The 19,691-nt window shown below is 37.3% G+C and overlaps 1 protein-coding gene across 4 annotated transcripts in view; it reads right to left on the minus strand.

Moving 5' to 3' along the window:
• The window catches only part of lrp8 (low density lipoprotein receptor-related protein 8, apolipoprotein e receptor), a 197,720-nt gene that overhangs the window by 59,326 nt on the left and 118,703 nt on the right, over positions 1-19,691 (minus strand). For all 4 annotated transcript variants that reach the window (XM_053498480.1, XM_053498479.1, XM_053498478.1 and 1 more), the window contains exon 4: positions 10,213-10,341. In XM_053498480.1, the coding sequence (XP_053354455.1) occupies positions 10,213-10,341 (129 nt within the window). The remainder of the gene's footprint in view (positions 1-10,212; positions 10,342-19,691) is intronic.

Below are 19,691 nucleotides of genomic sequence, written 5' to 3' on the forward strand. Positions count from 1 at the left end.
ATTGGGATGGATACAACAGATTCCCATACAAAGCGCATCTACATCTGCTCGTGTTGTAATGTTACCTCTTTGTTTCATATTCTTTTGGAAATATTACCATGAGGTACATCTTAGCTGCCAAATTGATTTACTGTAAAATGCTGTTTGCAGAACATCTAAACCGCATCACGTCCACTTCACAGGACAGATCTCGGAAGGAAAGCTTTTTTATTTTTATTTTTTTAAACCCTTTTGCATGCTTTCGAATGTAATATTTCAGTAAATTGATCTCTGGTATTTTTGTCAGGGCACTCGTCGTTATCTACATGCATTCACCAATATCAACAGCATGATCCTGACTGGTCCAGGGGTAAGCACACCATGCTCTCAATGCTGCATCCAGTGTATGAATGGTATTAATATTCTGTGGGATATTAACATGTGGGATAGATATTAACACAATTGATGTGGGAGTGCCATCCCTCCCTCCCCCGGATCAGCTCGCTCTAGGTTCCTGGCTCTGGGAGGCTACAGCATCACCCGGGATTCAAACTTGCAATCTCTGGATGATGAGGCGAGCTTGTTTGTGCTGCACCTCTCAGGTGCTCAATCCCAAAGTATGTTGAATTCCTACAATTTGTTCCAATTTAACCAAGATCCCAAATTGGTATTAGCTAGCTAACTAGTCTGAATAGTTCCTTTGAATTGAATTGTGGTGCACTACATGGGGTGGTAGAAAACTGTACAAACAATGTAATGTGCTTACAATAAGAAGGACGGAGCAACTTGAAGGTTGTTGAAGACTGTTCACTAAGTGCTTATTTTTTGTTCGCTATGCTAAGGTAGATGACAAGACATGAAAGAATATCTCTGACAAGCCCCAAAGTTATGAAATAGTCTTCCCATTAATGTTCGGGACTCAGACACAGTCTCAGTGTTTAAGTCTTGGCTAAAAACCTATTTATTTAGCCAAGCATTTTTGTAAATATATTTCCCTTAGTAAAAGGTGCAGATCTGGGGGACCCATGGACGTAGAGTATTACTGTGAACTGGTATTTTTAGATGCTGTCTTCCCCACTCTCATTGATCACTAAGGTTTGTTCACAGTGAACTGATTGGTCGCTTTATATCTCAGTGAGCCCTCATGTCTGTGTTTCCTTCTGGCTCTCTTTTTTACTTATTCGATTAAGCAAGTTAGTCCCAGCTTGCACTCTGCACTAAATATACATTCACATTGTTTGACTGTGACCATACCTAACTGCCATCTCTCCTTCTCTTCTGCTCTCTCCTCTTCTCGTTTTCCCTCTACCTGTCCCCCTGGAGCTGTCTGACTCATTCTAGTGTCCTGCTTCTGGTTGGAGATCTTGTCACATGGATGCCCCATGTGGTCTGCCTGGGATGCGTGTGGTGACTGGGGTCGGTTCGACTTTTCCACGAAGATGGTCCTATCCTCGACTGATGCAGGCAGCTGGTCTCTGAGGACTTGTGACTTGAGTCGCTTAATAGTTCAGGACTGAAGTTTCCTACAGTGAACCTGAACCACCAATAACAAACCGGACTTCATTTTAACTTAAACACATCTCCTGTTATACTGAACTTCCTGTCTCACACAGTATGACTGCAGATTACTCCCTTCTATCCATGTCACCCAAATGAGGATGGGTTCCCTGTTGAGTCTGGTTCCTCTCAAGGCTTTTACCTTACTTTCTCAGGAAGTTTTTCCTTGCTTCGGCTTGCTCATCAGGAACAATCTTATCATTTTGATTCATACGTGTTCGCATTTCATACAAACTTCAATAATTCCTTTGATTGTGTAAAGCTTCTTTGCAACAATGACAATTGTTAAAAGCGCTAGACAAATAGAATTAAATTGAATTGAATTGACAATGGGTTATCCTTTATATGGTCCATGAAAAAAAACAAAAACAAAGGTAGTCACCCAGGCAATCCTGGATAAGGCATATTATCATCACTAAGCAAACATCTTTGCAATGACAAACAGTAAAAAAAAAAAAAAAAAAAAAAAATAGATAATTTAAGAGACAGGAGTTTAGTCTTCATTTTAAAACAGCTTAGACATCAGCTTTTTTCCTGCCAGTGCTTTTGTGTCAGTACTCTTCATGCGTGTGTAACTTCTGTCCATTTCTACAGTAGCTTTATAAACAAGCATAATGATTTAAATGTTACCCTGGACGAGCCAGCGGCCTCAATTTAAGAAGACGGAAGAGAGACTGCTGTATTGTGGATCAGCTAAACGAACCTAAAGGCATGCACTTTGAATTATTTTTTACCCCCAGAATCTATTTCCCTTCTCATAGGGTGATAAATGTCCTCCGACATTCTCTGAGGGAATATTTATAGGATTTTTTTATTTTTTTGCCTGGTGTTCTAGTTATTTTAAATGCATGACTACATAACAGTTTTTTTTCTACTGAAATAATCCAAATGACTCAGTATTACAACCCTGTGTGGCAGAGGAAATAATTTTGTCGAAATAGAAAACGGCGTTTAATGTGTTTTGCTGTTAAACTGTTCACATGGAGTAAGTTCAGAATGGATCTCTGAGTCATCTGAAATAATTTAGTGGAAAAAGCTGTATGGTGTCGTTATGCTTTTAAAGAGACTAGAACACCAGGTTATAGACTAGAATAAAGAGTTATATAGGGGTTTTAAATTTAAACGTTTTGTTATAGACAACCCTGCCTATAACAAAACGTTCAAATTGAAAACCCCTATATAACATTTTTTCCAGGCTTTAAATATTCATGTTTTAAGCAAATTGTTGACGTCGCTTCTGTTTGTCAAGTGATCAGTGAAGCGAAACCGCAAATTGTGCAAAGCACTGGCTAATGTGAGTGAACCAAATGCGTTTAATACATTTTCAGAGAATGTTGAAATCAAGGAAAATGTTAACACACTCTTACTGCCATTGGAGTTGCACTAAATAGCTCCTTAACAAAACTATGTGGGATACTGTAGTGTAAGTACTGTGGTGCAGTTAGTTTGTAGTGTAACCTTCTGTTTCACTTTCAAATTGATGTGTCAATTTTTTTCCTTCTCTAGCACTGGTCTGGTGCATTTGGGAGCCAAGATGCACTTACGGTACAATATTTATGAAAGGAAATGAAAAAGAAAAAGTAGAGCTATAAAATTGCACCACTTCAAAAATGTGCAAACTTTGTGTACAGGAGACACATGAGATGCATGTGCTGTGTGTAGGCAGCTGTTGGGTTTGATGCATCTGCTTTTATCCATACTCCTGTTCTATATTGTTATTTTAAAACTAAGTTATAACCTTATGAGACCGCAGGGGTATGTGCAGTCTGACAATGCATGAAGGGACAGTAAAAGGTGGATATCTGGACTATGATAAGGTGCTATAGTAAAGCAATGAATTAATACTAAACTTCTGGTTGAGGAGGAGGCTAATGATGCTGTAAAAAAAGTTTTTGTATTGTTTATAATATTTCTTATGATATTAAAAAATATGATTTTGAATTTTTTTGGGTGCAAACTTTTTTTCCTTGATCTAATTTGCTCCCTGTGACTCACTACAAATTCACAATCAAAGCACGAGTTTGCTGTATTATTAAAACTCAACCAAAACATTAATGATACCAAATTGCATACTTCAATAACCATAAACACAACTGCACCCTGATTTATCCATAAACAAAAATGTGAAAGATGGATTTATAGCTTTTTTCAAAATCACACAAAATTTAACCTGACATACCCCAAAATAATTTGGACGTAATATTTTGCCATCTGCGATTTTTAACTCTCTTCTGACCCGAAGGAAACATGCACAAAATAATAATCAGTTTGCAATACTTCTTGTTTATTTGACAAATGGGGAATAATCTAATTTTAATGTCAAACTGCTCATATAATCTATATGGTTCTTTACGATACTTTGTTGTAATAATGATCTACAGTACAATCAGAATGGACACTGTGAAGAGGTTGGTTAACCAATATTAGAGGAAAACTTGAAAAACTGTAAAACTAAAATCACATAAATTCTAAAAAATAAAAAAAATAAAAAAGAAAAAAGGTTTGATTGACATCTGTGCTGTTCAGAGAATGAATGCCAATACATTTATAACATGGCAGTTGGGCCGGAGTTGTCCCCAGTCAGCCTGCAGATGTTTACAGAAGGACAAGGCCATTTGCAGCCCTTTAAAGAGCAGCTACAAGTTTACAGAGAGTCACAGCACTGCCTGTGGGGGGCTCAGCAAATAGTAGCATAGATCAAGGGGAAATATCAGGCCAATATGAGGAAATACAGAAAGTTCAGCAAGTCACAGAGAGAGAGAGAGAGAGAGAGAGAGAGAGAGAGAGAGAGAGAGGGAAGAGCACTTTACCCCTACAATAGGTCGGTCATGCAAGGCTGCGGTTTTAAGACATAGCTTAAGTCTTAAGCCCGGTCAGGGATGCCCTGGACACACATCACTGACCCCTTTGCCCACCATGATTCCATTGTGATCACACCAATGTTATTTGTGTGTGTCTGACAAAAGGCTGATATCCCCTGAAATCCCTGAAGCTTAAAGTAAAGCAGTCTTCCAAGAGTTGGTATTTTAAGACACAAAGGTCAGCTGTTCTGGCAAGAACAGTATAATACAGTGTATTTGCAAAACCCATCAAGCACCATGATGAAACTGGCTCTCCTAAAGACCTTCCCAGAAAAGCAAGACCAAAACTTACCTCTGCTGCAGAGGAGAAGTTCATTTAAAGTTACCAGCCTCAGAAATCATCAATTAACAAACAGCACCTCAGATTAAAGCTGTTATGACGGATTTATAGAGCATAAGTAGCAGATACATCTTAATATCAATTGTTCAGAGAAGATTATTATTATTATTATTATTATTATTATTATTGACTCCTTCAGCATTGTTTTACAATGTAGAAAGAAATAAAAATCAGGAAATACCATGGGAATGATAGGTGTGTCCAAACTTTTGACCTTTGCTATAGCATTACATTTTCCCTTTACTGGAACTTAGAGGCCACAAACCTGTTCCAGCATGACCAGTACCCATGTGCACAAAGTGAGGAACTGTGAAAGAACTTGAGTGTCCTACACGGAGCCCTGAACATTGGATAAGGAGCATAAGCTTTGATTAAAATGTGTTTTCCCCTAAAAACATGTACTTTATTCTGTGTAATAGTACATTACACAGTAGACTGAGAGAAAATGGAACTATGTGTGTGTGAAGGTACCTTACAGAGATCACATTAGAAATTCATTTAGATTAGAAATGTGCTTGGAGTGATTGAGGCACTGTGCAGAGATGACCGATCAAGGCAATAATTTCCATTTGAAACGGCTGCGTGGAAACAGCTTTAGTATTCAGGAAAATCAGATTCTGCATGGGTAATAATCCTGTCGATCCTAATTTAAGCAACCAAATTGACAACAGAGTTAAAGTGGATCCAACAACGGACCTTAGCCTGGCTGATAAACCGTGGGAGGAGAGAAGAAGAGAAGCGGCCGTGTAACGAGCGAGAAGCTCTCTCAGCACTTGCATGTGCTAACAGATGGGAGTGCAGCAGTCTCGGAGACTAAAACTATTACACCCACACACTCGCTTCTAAGCAAGAAGATAGAAATAAGTTACATTTTCCCATCTCTCCTTCTCTCTCTCTCACACACACAATGAGTGTGATATTTCTTTATAAAGTATAATGTGGGTGTATAGATATTCCACTTCCAATTAACTGTGATTAAAAACTGAAATAAAAAGGCACAGGTTTACAGTGTGTGCGTGCATCAGATATGTGCATCAGGTGCTACTACTACAGATTTATTTTTTGTTTTTTTACGTGACACAGGTCATATTTTTTTATGGGCTGTCTGACCGCACAAGTCTGCTGTTTCTTCTGTCTGGATCGGAGTCACTTTCGTATCTGGTGCTGGAGATTTAGACTCTTAAATGAGAATGTGCAGATGGGAATTCATACGACTTTTTTGCCTCTGCATATGCGTGGGCACTCGCTGACGTCTAGCTATAGCTTCTAAAACAGCTTAAGTGAGGCGTCTGGCAACAAATTCAGCCAACTAACTGCTTGCCATCGTCCAGACCGAAGCTCCAAGAATATTCACACACATTGTTTGAAGCAAATTAGTGCTTGCACAAACTCATAATGTACAGTATTTTTAACTCGGATTGTGTGAGCAAAGACATAGCAAGGGGCACACTAGTCCCATTTCAGGAGACAGACATGTCCACATTAGAGTCAGATAAAAGTCCATTTTAATTATGAATGTGAACCATCATGATATGCAAATCCGAAAAACCGGAATTGTGCAATGTGGCTTATAATAACAAAATAGCCGCAGACACTTCTCTGATATGCAATACACATTTTATTCATTACTTTAGATTTATTTGTTTTTTACTTTTATTTAATCTATGTTATATCCTATGTTTAGCATTGTTACCATTCCGGCCATCTCACTACTTCCGGAGGTTCTGGGAATCTTCCGCATATTCATCGAAGCTACTTGATGCTTGCAAATCAATTTTTTAAGAGTGATAGATAGAGAGTATGTGTATGCTGATACTAATGTGCTAAGGTAACCTGTTAACTTGGGCAGAGCTTTGCATTTAACCTTTCTTTTACTCTGCCGGGGTCTCAGGCCGCGACATGGCAGAGCTGTCATCAAAAATACAAAACGCACTTTACCACAAAGTACAGTAAAGTGTCCTCCTGCCCATCATAGCAGGAGAAATGTTGCCACTTTTGCTCGATTCACGTTTTCCTTTTGGGCTTAATGGGTATAAAAGACATGTTAAGGTGAGTTTAAAAGCGTCTGATACTGCTGTTCAATGAGATCTCCCTGAAGTTTAACAGCGCACTGGGGTACTGGTGTCCAAGGGGATCTTCCTGAAATATGTTTTTGCATGGTGGGATGCCTGCCATTACTGGGATAGGTTGTTTTCCATGTGTTATGGATCTGTTGTCTGCATGGTGCGGTTATAACTACAAGATAGATCTATCCATCCATCCATCCATCTATCTATCTATAATTCTCCAAATTGTCACGCTAACGTAGAATGAAAATCACTTTATAATATCTTCAGTTTAGATCTCCTGTCAAAACTTTAGCGTTAGTATTAACTGTGGAAAAACTTGTCTGGTTCAAGTGTGATTCACATGTATTATACTAAAGAATAAAGCCTAACCTTAATAGTGGGTATATCTGTTATTTAAATTTGTTAGATTTGGAAATAACTATAACAAACTACTGTAAAAGTTACTATAATAGTCTTTCAGCATAATTATGATGATGATAATGATTATTTATTCTGTGGTACTCCTGTGCTTAATCTTTAGTCCCTGAGTTACCTTATACTCTAGTGAATAGTGAGCATCCGCACAACCAGGACGTAATTACAGTATGCAAATTTATCTACCATACATTCTAAAAGTAATAATGTACTTAGTTACTATATTTATTAAAACATAAATATGGTTTGAGTTATATATGAAATGCATAGTGCTTTGTTGGAGCTGTATAACAACTATAATCATGTATAATGGCCTATAATGAACTTAAAATATTCGTACCACCGCATGCTTAAACGCAGTTATCTGAATCTTTCAGCTTCTCTATAACACACACTTTGCTTTTTCTTTTTAATGTGCCATACAAACGCCTCTTCTAATCTTTACACGGTCCTGCTCCCCCCAACATTGCACCCATTAACACGCTCTCAGGTGCTCATACTGGACTAGTCTTCTTCTATATCCTTGTTTAAAGCTGAAATCCTACCTTTTTACTCTTAACATTGCTGCACCTTTGTCTACAATGATTTACAGAGCGTCTTTCTGCACAGCAGACGGGCCTTGTGTTTTGACACCGCATTTGTTTAATACAGCAGGAAATGTTAGCTGCTTTTTAATAATGCAAGTGTACAGGAAAGGTAAAGTGATATTTGAAAATGTATTATTCATGTCTGGCTTCTGGGGGGTAATGTTTAATGATAGCAACGTCAGTTTTACACAGGTAAGAGATACTGTGTAGTGTGGTAATAATGCATAGCATGTTAAAGCCAATCAAATGCTTTTGTCATGTTTTGTTAAGGCGGGGTGCCAACTTTATGCCATGACCCTGATTACATGTAATAACATGATAATAAGGCTGAGGCTTATTTTTGTCCTGAAATGTGCATGGAATTAGTGTAAACCATTGTGATGACCTTTAATTGGTAAATTCTGAACTGTATAATATTTCTACTAAAATACCACTAAAATAAGATTCCTGCAGTTGTTTTTTTCACTTATATGGGGTTTATTTTTGGACAGAAATACATTTCAGTAATGCAATATTTATCAGAATTCACTATATACTATAATAAGGATTTGCTTAGCAGACAGGCTAGAAATAAAAGGAAAAAAAATAGATTCCTTTACTTTGATTTCATATGAGCTGGATAAGTACCTGGTAATATTTATTAACGTTACCTGCCATCTAGAACATTATAATCCTGATATCACTTCCAATGTTAATAATTTTTACGGTTAATCATTACACCAGCTCAGCTCTTACAGGTATTTACAGCTATCAGGTTAAATTACACATCACTGGGCAGTCATACAAGCTGTTCCAGCTGTGCAGAAATGATAATGGATCTCACTAAAACAAACATCGAAGATTTAGGAAATCAATTATTATGTGAGTGCTTGGTGACTGCTTTGATAACACAGATGTATAGAGAGGAGAAGTGGGTTCAAATCCTCACTTCATTCCAGTAAGCAGTATCAAAGCAGTTTGTTTCTATTACAGGTGACAGGATCATTTGAAGACACAAGTATTCGTTATTCATGTTGGTTTATCCACCCTACTGTATATAGTGCGCTATGTTCCAACTTCAAGCCAGCTGGAATTTCACCCGAATGCAAATCTACCGTACACCTCGGATAAATTCATGCACAGCTTTATAATGTCAGCTCTTGAGTAAAGATGGCACATGCATGTGTCAGATTGTCTCCCTAAATACTAGGTTATGGTTTATAAAATAGCAGGGCGTACAGGGAGGGTGATAGGTGCTGGCTGCTGGGGGGGATTGAATTTGAATGTATACAAAATAGTGTGTTTTCAAAAGTTATTTTACAAATCACTGTGGAATCTGTGATGGTATGACGTTTTATGGAAACTACGTTACACTTGGGGAGGGAGGAGGGTGGTCAGGTAGATCAACTACACTGCTGCTTGCCTGGTGGTTATTGTAGAATTGTAGAATAGGCGGAATTTTATGTTAGGAACTCCAAAAAGCTTCAGATGCTGCTAACAACAACAAAAAAAGCATCACACTATGATGTTACCCCATGTAATGTCATTCAGTGTGATGTCACTCAATGTGATGTCACACAAAAGTTATATATATATATTTGCATAAATTAACTTGAAACATTTTTCATTCGCCTTGACAAAAATAGCGGGGCGTCATAAGCAGTACATCTTTCCAGAGCAGACAAGAGATTATTCAGGTGAAATGATGGTAAGGGGGCGGGGCTTCTGCAGTGTTGGTTAATAATGGAGAATTTCAAACAACTACGAAACTATCAATCATTCTAGATGCCACAGGCTCATTTACATCATAAAAACAGCTGCAGATTTCTTCTGAGTAAAAACACAAAGCGGCGTAGTCTGATGTTAAAATACAGACCTCCTACACATAAGGTGTAAAAGGTTGCTTGTTCTGCTTATGTATTGCTCAGTCTAATCTAGTGTCTTCATCCTATTATTTGTTTAGACATGGTTGTGCTATAAAAAAAGTACTGTACTAAAAAATACATGGAAATTTATTTCAGTTTATTACCACTATCACTACTAGTATACTTATACTAGATTTATAAACCATAAATGATGAGGAATTTCTATAAATCAACACAGAAACATGTTGAGGAAGTAAGGACTGAAGCTGCTTTACTGTAATTCTCTAGTTCTCTAAACAGCACTTGCTGTTATTTCGTCTCACTATCAGTATCAATGGCAGATATTTATAAGCCAAGAAGGTTCTGGCATGACTAGTAAAGATGTGCCAGTTAATCTCAAGTGCAAGATGTGCAAGATCGACATGGCTCCACTGCCCCTGTATTTGCGACTGTGCTTTCTAAAAAGCAGTGGTCTTTCAATTTTCACCTAAAGCACCACTCACCACACACGCGGCACTAGAATTTCACCATCACGGCTCCACCACTTAACCATGTCCTCACCTGTAGCGCAGTGTTCCTCGTCCGCTCCGTTCTCACAATCCGTCTCTCCGTCACAGCGCCAGGACAGAGACACGCATTTGTTTGCAATGCCTCCGCAGTCAAACTGATCAGATTGACACGTCTGCCGATCTGAAAGATAAAAGTTCACAAGTAGTGAGTACTAGAAATAAACTAAATTTCCAATGTCCAGGCTTTGTTTGCTATACTGTTCCTGAAAAGCACAACTGATTCACTCATCGAGGTTTTATTATAAGATAAAGGAAAATATCATGGGTTTATACAACAGAACTGCTTCTCAGGGGGCTTACAGCAACACCCTTCTTTTCTCAGGATTTTTATGCCAAAAATGCATTTTTTATTTAGGGTCTCTGATCAAAGCTTCCAGCTCTACTCTAGACATATCCAGGACTACCTGCATTTGTGGATGATTTTGCTTCATTTAGAGGTAATACAAAGTCCACCCTTAGTAAAATTAAAAAATAAATAAATTCTAATAAACATACAGTAGATCATGCAGATTAATTTTTAATTTTTATTTTTAGTAGGCTGTAGAAACTTGGACTTTATGCCAGGTGTATTACAATAACAACAACAACAACAACAACAACAACAGTCTGCATATTATCGCAACATTTCTGCAGATATTTTATAAGAAATAAATCAAAAGACAGTTGCATCATATCAGTTGAGACTTTCCAGTTCACTCTCTTACCCACATCTCATCCCAAACAGTTATCATTCATTGTTAATAAAAGCTGTCATTCCGTAACAACAGTATACGATGTGTGTGTAAATGTAAAGTGGATATACTGCGTGCACTACTGGAAGTACTGTTTATTACTTTCAACCGCATCCTAAAAATATCAAGTAACGCCGCAGGATCAGGTTAAAAATGGACGTGATATGCAAAGTCTTAATAATTCCTAGCCTTCATTCCTATACTGGATCCAGTATTTACGCAGGCAGTCCTAGGCTTACGAACATTCGTGTTACGAATCTCCACAGATATGAACAGACCGAATTAATCGAGGAGGTAGGTAGCTCACAGGTATTGTACAAAAAACAGACACTATTATAATTATATATTTACCATTTACAATTTTATACAATATTTTCAGTGTTTAAATGAACGTACAGTATGAAATGTCTAAAGTCTGGTATTTCGTATGTGTGTGTTTTTGGTTGTCGTTGGTGGGGGGATGGCGGGGGGGACTGGATACACTGAATGTCTTTCATGATAGTGAATAATCCTAATTTCGGAAAATTCTCAACAAAACAGGATTCACTTTCCAATACAGTCGAAAACAGCTCTAAGACAAAATGGGGCCCTGGATTCCCCTCGCGATTTAAAGGCGCAGAGACAACACTTACATTTGAGATCTATTTCCTTAGGCGCGGTTATGGTTTTGGCCACATGATGGCAGTATGGGAAAAAGGGACAGAGATTTAGTCAAGTGCATTGGTATTGCTTTAAATGGAATGTTCGTGTCAAAGGCGTATAAGTCTTACAAACGTGCAGAACGGAATTCGGTTGTAAGTCAGGGACTACCTTTTTTAAATTTCCTGAACGGGACACAGACATGCTGATTACCTGCTGTATATGAGCATTGTATAGAATAATGTCATAAGAACTTAATGTGATCTTCTATAATGTGGCATGGACCTAAGTCAGGTCCCTAATACTGTAGGTGTTAGCGTACGCTGTTAACTGCCATCATTACTACGTCCTTGTTAAGCTCTTCCTACATCCTGCTTAAACTATGTCCTCATCAGGCTTTTTATAAACATGTCCAAAAAAGATCCGGCAGCTCCATGTTTATGAAGACAATACTACATTCTTACTAGGTTCTACTTCGTTTCTGCCAAGTTCTACAAGTTCTTACTCTTGCATTCACCCAATTTGTTTAAGGACGTAGTGGGAACGAGGCTCAGTGTGACGAGGGCATTAGTTTCTGCGTTAGCTCTTCTTGTTCCAGACATGTTTTTCTGTTACAAAATGCACAACAAATTCCTTCTCGGCATAGAAGGAAAAATATTCATATGTAACTACAAACATCTTTACAGATCATTTCCCTGGGAACACATCATGCTGCATAGACGAAGGAAGGAACGAAGGTCCATGGACAGAACTAATGAGCTTGTGTCAGCTGCATCATCTTTTTTTTCTTTAATATATCACGGAGTGAAGCTCATCCTCTTTTCAATTTGTCTTTAGGGGATGAAATAAGTTATGAAAGCAGGATGTTCTGTTAGATTACCATATTTATCCAATAATACAAATCACTGTCATACTGATGCAAGACTGTTAATGGGTTTCTGGGGAAAATGAAATCCAAGGGATGTGCATGGAGAAGTTCAAAGACACGTTTGAAATTACAGAAAATGTTTCTGCGTAAAAAAGTGAAATGTATCAACTTTACCCTGAGGCAATGTAACGAGAAACCCTAAAATACATACAGATCATCAAGTCCAATAAAATCTACATAATTGAAGGTAAACTTCCCCTGATTACTCCTAATTGAAAATATTGACAGTTGACAGTTAAAATTAATATCAGGTCAAATGACAAACTCTGCGAATTTTACTTTTAATGGTGCTAATAGTACTGTATATAAAATAACAATCACACGAAACTGATTTTATACTATTTAATGTAACACTTTTTCAGCAACATTACAGTGCTGTAATATAAGGCATGTTCAAGTCAAACCAGGAAAAAATATGTTTATTTCTCTTTTTTACTTAATGCACTTATCCCAGCGTTTCACTAGAGCTTGAATACCATCAAGACAGAAAGTTTTCTCAGTACGCTATGATCGGACTGCCTGCTCCATGTCTGAAACACAACCCTCCTAGGAACTCCTTTAATGGCCCAAACATGTTCAAATGCCTTGGAACAAGTGATGCAGTTGCAGTTGGCCGATTTTTAGGGCCGATATCTTGAAGTTTTCCCTTTCATTTGCATGCTAAAAGGTCACACTAATAACGAGTGGATGCACAACATTTCTAAACTTAACATAATTTATTGAACACTGACTTATAAATAAAACAGGTAATATAAAAAAACTGTGAATCATTTACATAAATGTTTTAGAGCATTTATCTAGCAGAATTTTTCAAGTTTGTTGGAACATGAATAAACTTAAATATACATTTAAATAAAATAAATACAACATAAATAAAATAAATAAAAATCAATTAAACTGAAAAATATAAAAATAAAAACTAATATATACAAAACATAATAAAAAAAATTATAATGACGTGCTGAAACACTAGCAACTAGGGCTGCACGATTTGGGAAAAATGTCACATTGCGATTATTAAGGTCAAAATTGCGATTTACGATTGCGATACGATAAACAAGTGGTATGACTCAACCTGCTTGTTAGCAAGGAAAATGCACTTACATTACTAATAATGCTGAAATTTTAGTTTCTCAACTGAGATATAGTGTACAGTGCAATCTAGCAACTAGAAATGAACAATGTTTTCTAATTAAAACAAAATTGTACAAATTTAAATAACAGTAACATCTTTACATTATTGAATTCAATTACATTAAATTAACTTTTAAATTAAATTAGAAAGTCAAAAGTACAGATAAATAAAACAAATACCTATTTAAAAAAATATATTTTTACATTTTGTCCCAAAACAGGGACATTTAAGGAGGATGTAACATATACTTTATTGGTATTCTTATCAAATCACTCACCATTTTTAATCTAATGATGAAAAAGAGATTAAAGGAAAGAAAAGTGTCCTTTAAACATATTAATTTTAGAGTCATGCTAATAATCATGAAAATAATTTAAATGAGACATTTCTAGTGTTCTTTGTGACACAGATTTCTACACTGTATTTCCATATATTCTTAAATAAATCTGTTATTAGCTGTCCTCTCTAACGTACAGGTAAGTAGCTTTAAATATGAAAAGATTAAATTAATTTAACTTACCGATGGCCAAATAAAGTCTATGCCCGAAGCACTGTAACCTAGTCCAGTGATTAACCCCCCCGCTTTGGCGATGTGCGTGCCGTTGTCTGTTGTGACTGCGACCAAACCATCCTTACAGAGGTCCCATGCAGCCAGTGCCTCTCTTAAACCCGCGGCTACAGTATGTTCTCTCTGGTGTGATCGTCAGGGAAATACCATGTTTGCAGGCAACAGCTTTTCAGTTCAAACTCATTGTGCGCGGTTAGGCTAATATATGTCTCAGTCGTCCTGCTTGACCAAAGGTCCGTAGGAGTTAAAAAGAATTTCACTGCAGTTATTTCAAGTTCAACGTCGCTACGTCACTTACTGAGACTTACAAACACATCTGTAATAATGTGTTGTTTTGTTTTGTTCACACTGGGTTGTGCTTTGTTTGGTCTCTTTACTACTCTTGGCTTTTACCGCCATGCATTTATCATACTTTTCTGTGTTGCTTCAGGTGCTGATATAAATTTGTCGTGTTTGTTTATTTATTATAATCGCAACATTTGCTGTAATGTAATCGCATAGGCTGATATTGCGATTGCGATATGATTAATCGTGCAGCACTACTAGCAACCAGCAACATTTGTGTTCGGTATAAATGACACAGAACATCTGAAGTGCATTCTAGTGCATTGAAGTTTTGGCTTGGGGTCCTTCACACGCGGCAGCAGCACATTCCACCGCATCAATAACATGGGACTGCCCGCGGATGTGCCTGACTTTAAATCGGCGCTACTAAACAAGGATATCGGCCGATGCCGATATATTAAAAAATGACAAATATCGGCGCGATATATCGGCCGACCGATATATCGGTCGACCTCTAAAACAAAGGCAGTGAAAACCATAAGAGTGTAGAGTATATAATACTATGACAACTAAAGTGTGTCCTGGTGTGAGTGAAGTAAAGTTTGTGTAGTTCTCGTAAAGGTCAGTGCTGCTCCAAGCAACACCAAAAAAGCTTCGTTGTCAGAGTCTGAACACAGTCTAGCGAGACAGAGTCAGATGTATTGATGCACTTATCGACAGCTTCCGCGAGAACTATTCAGATCCAAAGATAGAGGCTACAAAGCAGATCCAGGGTCAACAAGACTTTCAGTGTGATTCTTATCAGTTCTGAAGGTTATCTTTTTCTTGAACTCACTCAGAAACGCACGTCTGATTTCTTTAAATCTCTCTGTGGCGTAGCGTTTGGATGAGTTTAAACATTACTAAGTTTGTAATTTAAACATGCAAGAAGTAACAAGAAATCCTGTTATATCCTGTATAAGCTTATTATAGAGATTGTACAGAATAAATATGTAGTAAATGACTGCTTTAACACACTTACATAAGCAACATGAGGACAACAAGTAACAACTCATCATTCGTTCATTTTCAGTAAGCGCTATATCCTCCCGAGATTCCGTTGATCCAGACAATACTATCCCAGAAACACTGGACAAATGTGCACCAGTCCATCACACCATCCAGGGCAGGGAACCATGCACACATTCAGTCCTACCTAAAGAGCTAGTGTGGATTTTTTTTTTTTTTTTGGTCGAAGAAAACCAGAGAACCTAAAGAAAACTAAAAGGAGAAAATGCAAAACTCCAAATAAATAGACAGAAGACCCAGAAGACTGGGGCTATAATAAAGTGAAAATATATGTTTTTACACATTCGGTATCAACCCCACACATTTTCTTCAATTTACCGATTTCTACTCCTTCAGTCATTATCCACACAGTTTATTCTGTACATGGTCACGAGTGGCCTGGAGTCTATCCCAAGTGGCACAGGACATGAGGAATCGAACCCCCGACCCTGCAGGCCTAATGACGTCTTACTTAACTCAATTTCTTACTGTACAAAAGATCCATGTAACATCTTTAACACTCACTCACTCACTTATCATCTGTACCGCTTAATCCTGTATTCAGGGTCGCAGGGGGCCTGGAGCCTATTCCAGGAAACTTAGGGCATGAAGCGGGGTCCACCCTGGACTGGGTGCCAATCCATCACAATGCACACACATACACACACTCACTTACACATTACAGACAATTTTGGAATGCCAATTAGCCTAATCGCCATGTCTTTGGACTGAGGGAGAAAACCGGAGTACCGGGAGGAAACCCACGAAACACGGGAAGATGCAAACTCCAGCCACACAAACCTGGACCCTGGTGGTGCGAGGAGACACTGCTAACCACTAAGCCAACATGCCACCCTTTTAACACACAAGTACTGTAAAGCAAATATAAAATAGCTCCATATTCACCCCGTATGCTTGATACATGGGACAGCTGATTAGTTTTATAGAAGCACCGATGTGGTCAGTGAATATTTAAAATCTTTTTTTTCTAAAGAATTTGGAAGACAAAACACCTCTACATTATGTATGAATGATTATATAAACGTTTGTCCATGCTGCCCTGGACATCCCATTCGGGATCTATCCCGCTTCACCACCTGTTTCCTTGGGATCGGCCGAGACTCTGAGGTGTATAAAGTGGTTGAAGAAAAGTGCAACGAAAGTTACAACATGACAGCTTAATCATTTGAACGCCATGGTTTTTATCCTAAATACCTTTTAAAACTTCATGCCACTAATTTACATAATCCTCTCATCACATTTTGATTTAAATTTTATACATCACTTTAACGGGTTTCTATTACACCCTGCCAGGTCTCTAGGGTTCTGTAAAAGTTGAATATTTAAAATGCCTTGACAGCAGCTTGGAAGCAATGGACAACAAAACTTGAAGCAAACAAACACGAAGGAAAATAAAGTGTCTGGGTCGGTACACAAACGTCCATTCATGTATACTTTAGGGAATCTGAATCATCAACTGTTGTCGGGCTCTATTGATCCAGACACTTATTCCAGTGAACTAGGGGTCGGAGTCTGTTTTCTGATTTCAACAAAACAGCGTAAGATTGTCTCTAATGGACTTGTTGTGTTTACGAAAACATCATTTTGGTGTCCTTGTACTGACACAGCGGAGCGACTGCTGGCATTCCGGTCACGTTTTTCCAGCTAGACTGAGTTATGCTAAGACGGGGAAAATAGGCACCCTTGCAGTATGCTAATGCGTGTTGATGAACTACCTTGCTAATGCTGTTTTCCTGACAGAGGAGAGAGTAAGAAAGAGAGAGAGAGAGAGAGAGAGAGAGAGAGAGAGAGAAAGAATAAGATAGAACTCAACTGTGATTGATTTTGGTCCTAATTTTTGATACTAAGTTGTACAACTTTGTCGGTAATGAGTAATGCTATGATAATCAAACTGAGCTCCAGCTTAGACAAACAATGAAGCAGATGAATAAGAAGCATTACGCCACTGTCATGTAGTAAGAAATAACACATAGATGATCTATCATCACAAGTCATGGTATTAAGTGGAGGCTATACTAAACTTATAATCGTCTATACAGCTTCATACTGTATTCAGGGTTGTGGAGGGCCTGGAGCCTATACAAGGAGACTTAAGGCACGAGGTGGAGTACACCCTGAACAGGGTGCCAATCCATCACAGAGCACATACACACACTACGAGCAATTTGGGAATGCCAGTTAACTTAATCTGCATGTCTTTGGACTGTAGGAGGAAACCGGAGTACAGTACCTGGAGAAAACCCACCAAGCACGGGGAGAAGAAGCAACTCCATGCACACAAACATGAAATGGGAATCGAACCGACAACGCTCAAGGCCACTGTGTTTTTTAAAATTCCCCTATTATAGTTAAAGATGGATAATTGTTTAAGAATAAAACACACGAATGCACACACACACACACACACACACACACACACACACACACACACACACACACACACACACACACACACACACACACACACTTACCATGTGGAATTTACCTTAATGGGCTCAAAATGATAAAATAAAATAAACTATACACAAAGGCTGTTTAAGTTGCGTTGGAATTTTAATGACATTGTAATTATTTAAACAAATGAAATATCTGAATGTTGTAGAATGTTAATGAGACTATAATAACTGAAATGCACCAAAAATTTTTGCATACGTCCTATACCTACCTAACAGCAAGGAACGGGTTTAAAAATTCATATTTATTGTAATAGGATTTTATATTTAGTAAAAGTTATTATGCAAGCAGAGAACACGTCCATGCCACTGCTGCTTCAGTAAACCAAGAATTTTTTTTTTTAACAGAAATAGAATTTGGAAATGAGAACTTATTATATATATATATATATATATATATATATATATATATATATATATATTAAAACACTGGGGTAATCACACAAAATGTCAACTAGATCATTGATCACAATTCCCAGTATTAAAACAGTACTACACATAAAATAAATAAAGGAAGAAAGACATGATTGAATGAATGAATAAATAAATAAATATGTAATGCATCTTTTTAATGAATATGATTATCATAAGTTTTGCAAAACAAGCAAGTAATATAATTACTCATTAACTAAAGTATCTTGTATGTTTGCTATAATAATAATAATAATAATAATAGATCGGATATTAAAGTAACAGCAGTTATTTTCATTTAAAAAGTTTACTTGTGGTCGTTTATACATGTTTTTTTTTTTAGGTGTGGTAACTGGACACAGGTCCCCACAGGTGGGATAATAAAGCTTTATCTTATATTATTTGTTTTCAAGCAGTTTAATAATGTTTAAATAAATGCATTTATCGGTTTGTGAGCAATTTGTGTGTTTACTGTGGGTAGTTTATCTATGCTTGAGTAGTTTAGTAGTTAGTGCTTGCCACGTTTATGTGGGTCCTTGTAATTTATCCTGGTTGGGTACCAGATTGTAAATAAAAAAAACATTCTGTGTTTAAATAGTTAATTTTGGTTCAGTTTGTCTTTGCACTGGGTTGTACACGGAGTTAGAGTTTATCTAAATTGGAGTAGTTTGTGTGTTCCAGTCATGTCATTTATGTTGATACAGCACATCTGTATTCAGTTACTGTACTTTATTCACATTTGTGTAGTTTATCTGTGTGCGGCTTTGTGTTAAGGAAGTAATTTCAGATTTTAATCTGTGTTCAGGGAGTTTATGTGTGTTTAGGGAATTTGCATGCTCAGGAAGTTTAGTTTAGTTTGCATTCAGGTAGCTTATCTTTGTTCAGGTTGTTTATCTGTGTTTAGGTAGTACACACACACACATCCGTCATGGCATATATGATGTATAAGCTCAGGTCTAAGCTTACACGCATAAATATAACCTTCAAAGGAAAAAGCCCAGTGTATTGCTTAAGAGGAAATTAAGGCAACATGGCAACACAGATAAGAGATGAAAGAAGTAATAAATAAAGCATATTGCTGTTACCAAAATTACAGCCTGTAGTCAAGCATTAAACATCTGTTTTATTCATTAATATTAGGTTTAATGGTTGACTTAAACCATGCATTATGCATAAGAGCTATACATTTAACACAGCAAGTTTCAAACGAGCGTATCGATGCTAAACACTAAAAATAAACCTTTCAACATCAC

Source organism: Clarias gariepinus, chromosome 6 (genome assembly GCF_024256425.1).
Source record: "Clarias gariepinus isolate MV-2021 ecotype Netherlands chromosome 6, CGAR_prim_01v2, whole genome shotgun sequence".
NCBI lineage: Eukaryota > Metazoa > Chordata > Actinopteri > Siluriformes > Clariidae > Clarias > Clarias gariepinus.